Source organism: Gekko japonicus, unplaced genomic scaffold (assembly GCF_001447785.1).
Source record: "Gekko japonicus isolate JY-2015 unplaced genomic scaffold, Gekko_japonicus_V1.1 scaffold71, whole genome shotgun sequence".
NCBI classification, from domain to species: Eukaryota; Metazoa; Chordata; class Lepidosauria; order Squamata; family Gekkonidae; genus Gekko; species Gekko japonicus.
In genome coordinates this window covers 1,425,503-1,431,582 of record NW_015164667.1, presented here as the reverse complement: position 1 = coordinate 1,431,582, position 6,080 = coordinate 1,425,503, and the positions used below count along the sequence as shown (strand labels likewise).

General features: G+C 44.4%; 1 protein-coding gene across 1 annotated transcript in view; it reads right to left on the bottom strand.

Moving 5' to 3' along the window:
* Positions 1 to 4,442: 4,442 nt before the first annotated feature.
* The window catches only part of GADD45G (growth arrest and DNA damage inducible gamma), a 1,990-nt gene continuing 352 nt past the window's right edge, over positions 4,443 to 6,080 (bottom strand). The window contains exons 2-4 of the mRNA XM_015409101.1: positions 5,934 to 6,068; positions 5,593 to 5,806; positions 4,443 to 5,155 (exon numbers count right to left, since the gene is read on the bottom strand). Coding sequence (XP_015264587.1) covers positions 5,045 to 5,155; positions 5,593 to 5,806; positions 5,934 to 6,068 — 460 coding nt within the window. The 3' untranslated portion in view covers positions 4,443 to 5,044. The remainder of the gene's footprint in view (positions 5,156 to 5,592; positions 5,807 to 5,933; positions 6,069 to 6,080) is intronic.

Genomic DNA, 6,080 nt, shown 5'->3' with positions numbered 1-6,080 from the left:
TGGGATTTGTATCTTGCTCATGTTCTGACATTTTTCAGAAATCATGGCTCACCCCCAGCTGAGGAGGAAGAAAAATTCAGAAATGTGGGATAAACTGTTTCAACGGATGTCTGCATTTGTAGGAATGGTCACCACATCCCAAAACAAACATCTCATGGCTTACATGACAATTGTTGATTGAATTGTTTCTCTCAACTATACTATTTCCCCAAAATGGAGCTGAGCAATGTTAGGAATAACAATAATTTTGCTAAGTAACACTAACAACGAGTCCTATGAACCAGCTAGTGTGAAAGAGATGCAATGAGTCTCACAATACGAAATTCAATTATGGTGTCACCAATATTTAAAAGATGTATTGATTTGTCTTGCCTTAATACAGACTTTCTGTCGGGTACATTTTTATCCCACCCTCCCCCCAAGGTGCCCAGGTTCTCCCTAATTTTATTCTCACAAGAACCCTTTGAGGTAGGCTAGGCTAACAGCGAGTAACCAGCCCACCTTCACTCAGCAAGCTTCATAGTCCAGTAATCTAACCATCATATCATATGATCAAATAACAACACACCCACACTCCACGTGTAACTTTGGATAGTTCGGTGGAAGGGGTTTTGCACCTTATCACATGTATTCTAATATCAAGAAATTCCCCTAAACCTTAATCTGCAAATTACATTACATCCCTCGGCAATGAATTCCACAATTCAATTATTCATTAAGGGATTATTTCCTTTTCCTTATTAAACCTCCTCCTTCAGTGATCTTTTGTATTCATCATGCTCAATGACAAACTTCCCTCACAGCAGCACCCCAAAGCCTTTACACTTGCTACCCTAGGGTCCCGGTCACACGGGCCATAAAATGCGGGGGGGGAAGCATGGCAGTTTGGCCCGGAGCAAAATAACGTGTGGCTGCCCGATCACACGTCCCGTTGAGGTCCCGTGGGTAGGGTCGAGGTGGCAATCACACAACGATCCTGCAGTGTGACAAAGAAGCGGCGCGGCACAATCTCACCAACGGCATGCGCAATTCTGTGGAGCAACAGAACTTTCGCTTTCCTCTTTGTGCGCATGCGCAGTTGGGTGCTTGTGTGCATCCTGTGGAGACTTGGGGGGGGAACACCTGTTTGCGACGGGACATGGGCAGGTGCCGGATGCCACGGACTACCACCGGTACTAGTTTTTAACTCCGCATCTTCGGCGGGAAGCCTCGGGTTCGCCATGGGAGCTCTACGCTTCCCTGATGTTGCAGTGTGATTGCGCCCGGAAAATCCGCCTATCATCTGTCTTAGTAGCGTGGCTAATGCTCCGTGTGACCGCAGCCTAGGAACATCTTGTAACTGAAGGGAAAGTTTGTATCACAAAACCAAGCAGGTCCCCCAGATTCACCAGAGAGGCAGTGTGGGTCCCCTCAGTTTCAAGAAAGGGGTGGTTTGTTCGACTCATCAACTTCATTAGGTGTCCCAGAGCTGTAGTGTTATGAGTGAGGGCAGTTTTCTATGTCTGCTTTCTCCCCCCCCCCCCTTTCATAACTTTATGAACTCATACAATGAGTTTGTATTGCTTCTGTGACAACAGAGACACAAGGAGAGACACAGCACTGAGCAGCTGGAGGGAGTATCACAGTGCTATGGCACATAAACTGTTCTGTGTACTTTTGCAGCTATGCCTATCCACAGGATCAGGGAGCCAACCTGTGATCGTAAATACTCAGCTAGTAGTACTGATTTTATCATGTTTAACTTGTATGCCATCCTTCCTCCAAAGGCTGCCAGGAAGACAAGACTCAGGACTACTGAGTTTTAGACATAACTCTATATAAGAGACAACTTCAGACCATTTATTTCCTACCCCCCAGAATGTACTAAAATCAGAGTACGTAAGCAAAAACATTTGGTGTAAATTATGTAGAAAGGCAAGCACTAATCTGATCATTCTTTGGGCATTTTTTAAAAGCTGTGTCACTTCAGGGCAATTAGTGCTTGGAATGTTGTTTTGTTTTCCTAGGTAAAAGAATAAAGTGAAACTTTTTTCCTTGATAATTCTGTTGGGTATGCAACATTTTGCACAAACTGGCCAAATTAGTTCTCCAGTTACAACAATACACATGCTTGTTTAAAGGACTTGGTTCCACCTTATCGGCTCAAGGATTTAGTAAGTCATTCAAGGCCATAGCTTAAGGCTCATACTTTGCATGAAAATAGATTTAGGTGGGTCTGAAGCAGCAGAACAAAGTTTTAGTCCATTGGCACCTTTAAGACCAACAAAGCTTTATTTTGAGTAGAAATTTACATGTGCATGCACACTTCTTCAGATACATTGAAACAGAAGTTAACACATGCACATGAAACGTATACCCAGAACAAAACTTTGTTGGTCTTAAAGGCGCCACTGGACTCAAACTTCAAATGAAAGTTATTCCCAGACAGGTTTGATTATGCAGAGCAACCTATCATGGCCTATCTATTCTAGCTTGGCCTCCTCTAGGGCTGTGGGGACTCCAGAGCAATCCTAAGCATGTGCACGGGTGAATCATCACCTGCTACTATCTGGAAAAGACTTCCAGGTGAGTTTGAGCACCAGGGCCCTCTCACCACAGAAAGTCAGCAAGTGCCCAAATATCTACACAAAAACATGATTCAGGTGTTTACAGCATAGTTTAAGGTCACCACGCCACTGATCAACATGGCCTTCATTACAGTGATGCTGTGCTATTGATGTCAATAGCTCCTGTTGCCATCACGTGGATGCTTCTTAAGGGACAGTTTCAGTAATAAACACACCAGAAGTTGTTTACAAAGCCAACTCTTGGCTGTATGTTCCCATGTCTATGAGACTCCAGCCTACCCATTAGATCAATTACAACACAATGAGTTTGGCCAGTATTACCTATTGTAATCTAACAGCAAGTGTATGGAATGTATTCCATGTGCCCAGGCAAGAAACGTGGAGCTTCAGATTCCATTGTCTGCAAATGCTGCATTTTTATTGGCGATCAGCCATTCTTCCAGCCCCAATCACCAGACAAAAGCATGGCCATGCATTAATGTCATAACTTTCAGACATCTATATCATAGTGCTCTCCATGAGGGAAAGGGTAATATTCTATTCTTCTGATACTGCCCTAAAATGAAAATTCTAAGCACATCTGTAGTTCCTGTAGCATGGTTCTTTTGGCTAGAAAAAAGTGGGTGTTTAGAGCTCCACTGGAGTGTCTGACAAGTCAGTGTAGAGAACAGTATTTAATCCAAAAAAGCACCAAGAAAAGCATAGGGACTTTAAAAAATGTTTGCTCTATTTGTAAAAGGAATGTTAACTGCTTTTATAAACAAACAAAAAGATTTCTACTTTACTCATTGAATTAGTGCTTGTAGACAATTGAGAATCCAAAATGACAGCTTCTATTGTTCCAGCATATGGCAGACAGGCAACCCCGCCGACAGCTTGAAGCAGATGCAAGCTATTGACTCTCTATCTGCATATTTCCAAGGCAATCATGTCTGGAGTTTTGAGGCTGAAGTCCTGGTTGGATCTCTTAGCAAACATGAAATATGTTTTATAGGCTGGAATGTGACTGAGTGAAAAGATTAAGGACTTGCAAAAGAAATTGCTTTTGTAAAAGTTGTACAACTACAGGTGCCAAGGATTAGCAACCTAGTGTTAATACTAATGCCAGGCATCTAAACCTGTAAAGCCATTTTAATTTTTTATTCTTCATTTCTGAATGTTCGGCTGGCTGGGCACATGTGCCACCTCCTTTTAGTGCCTGACAAAGGCCACCTACTATAAGAGAGCTCATTACATATGCAGCTCTTCAGTCCTGCAAGCTGTTGCCATGAGCAGCTGTTGCAATGGCTGGGTGAAAGGTCAACTCATCAATTCAAAAGGAAGACATACCCTTTGTCCAGCCACCATCATTGTGTAGCTCTAACATGTTCGGCTAACAACACCCATCTGTAAGCCGCTTCAGTTTTAATATGCATTGAAATTGTTACTTTCTAAATCACTGAAGGTTGAAGCACATGCTTATCTCTACTAATTATGAAACTGCACAAACTTGTTGCAAGCCATTCTGATTAGCTCCAACTCATTTCAGTGGTGCACTCAAGGTGTACAAAGCATGTGCTTTTACAAGCACACAAAGTAATACGAAGTAAATGTGCACACACAGCTCAAAGTGGTTTACATTTTGATTTAGGAAATAAACCTAAGCAAGACTACTCAGAACAAAGTCCCAGTTTATTAAATGGGCTTATTCCCAGGAAAGTTTTTAGAATTGCAAAGTCCATTTAACTCTCTTTAGCTGTGGGCTTAAAGTAGCACTTCCTTAGCTCCTGTCATTTCGTTAGTTTAATGCGGATTCACACAACTTCAGTTTGCTTTATAAATCCCCCCTTCACAAGCAAAACCACCACCACATGAAATTGGTTTTCAAGAAGTTTATTACAAAATGTAGAAGCTCCTCCATAGCAGCGTGAATTCAGTTTTAAAAAAATTATTGCAAAATTGGTTATTAATGCAGAACATAGTCCATAAGTCCTTCAGTACATCAGTAGGCATCAGAGTCTCTGTAAAAGTACCAAAGATTACTACAGTTCCAGCTTCTCTTGTTGTGGAGCTCTGGACACCCCCTAACAGCAGTTCTTGGTTACAATATTGTGTCCATACATTCCCATGCCACCTGTGTCCAGTTTTCCGATTTTTCTTCCCTGCTTTCTAACACAACATTCCACCTGACCTGGAAACCTGCAGGTTTTTTTTTTCCTTCTGTACCTAAAAACTTGCAATTCTTCCAACTCCACAAGTATGCCAGCTTTTCCAGCGCTGCAGCATCGTAGGGATTCACCATTGGCATTAGCCATTCCCCTTTTCACCTTTTCTCCTGTCTCCACAAGAACACACCACGTGTTGTCCCGGCGACTTAATCCAAGCTGTTGACTTGGCTAATCCACAGAATCAGCCACTGGTGGGGTTGCCTGGGTGTGCAACTCCACGATGAGAATGCAACAAAAGGCTTCCAACCTCTCCTGTGCACTGGACGGTCATCACTCAGGTAGGGTGATATTGGGCACCCAGTCATTGACATTCCGACTCTCCTCACAAAACAAGTTTAGTTTTTCCAAGGCTGGATCTTTCCAGGCATCCTCATTAGGATTCTACAACACAAAACCAAAGAACAAGGATTCATGAGTGACAATCTTTGTAATCACATCTGACTTTTTCTTAGATTGTGGCAAGAAACAAATTGCTTACTTAGTGTTAAGTACATAGCTTAGTTTTGCACAAAGTTTAATGCCCATACAATATGGCGCCAGAACTCCCAATGCATTCAAAAACTATGTAAAACTGACTTGAGAGGTAAGCATGGTCTAAATTTGCTCTGCCTAATGCTTTACTTGAGGATATTTCAAGATGTCACTGTTAAGCGAGACTCTGCTGAGGAGACCATATCCTTTATCTGACTTGAGCCTTGTCTGAGGCACAAATTAAAAGGCCAGAGACACCCGAGCCTTCCACACAAAGCAAAGCAGGCTGGAGATGCCGGCTCAGAGCAGCAAGAAGTGCCTGGCTCAGAGGGGGAGGAGAGGCTCACCGTTATGAGGATGCAGTGGAGATCTCGGGGCTCTCCAGCCTCCTCACTGGCCCCCAAGATGCTGGCCAACTTCTGGATGTCGCTCACTCTCACAATGTCAATGTCGTTTTCACAGCAGAACGCCTGGATAAGGGTGAAGTGGATCTGGAGGGCGATGTCCCCCTCGTCCTCCTCATCCGCCGCCAGCAGGCAGAAGGCCACCGTGTCGGGATCGCTGCAGAAAAAGAAGCGCCAGCCATTAGCCCCCCGCGTTAGGATTCCCCGGGCCATCGCGCCACGTGAACCCCGCCGTCCGCTCCCCCCGGAGAAAGGAACGGTGGTCCCCCGGGCCGGATACTCACACATTCATCAGCTTGGCCGACTCGTAGACGCCCGCCGTGAGGCAGCCGCGGCGCTGCGAGGAGACCAGCAGCTCGTGGAGGGCTTTGCCGGCGCTCTGCATCCTGCTGCCGCTCGGGGCGCTGCTGTTGGAGCTGCTGTAATCGGAA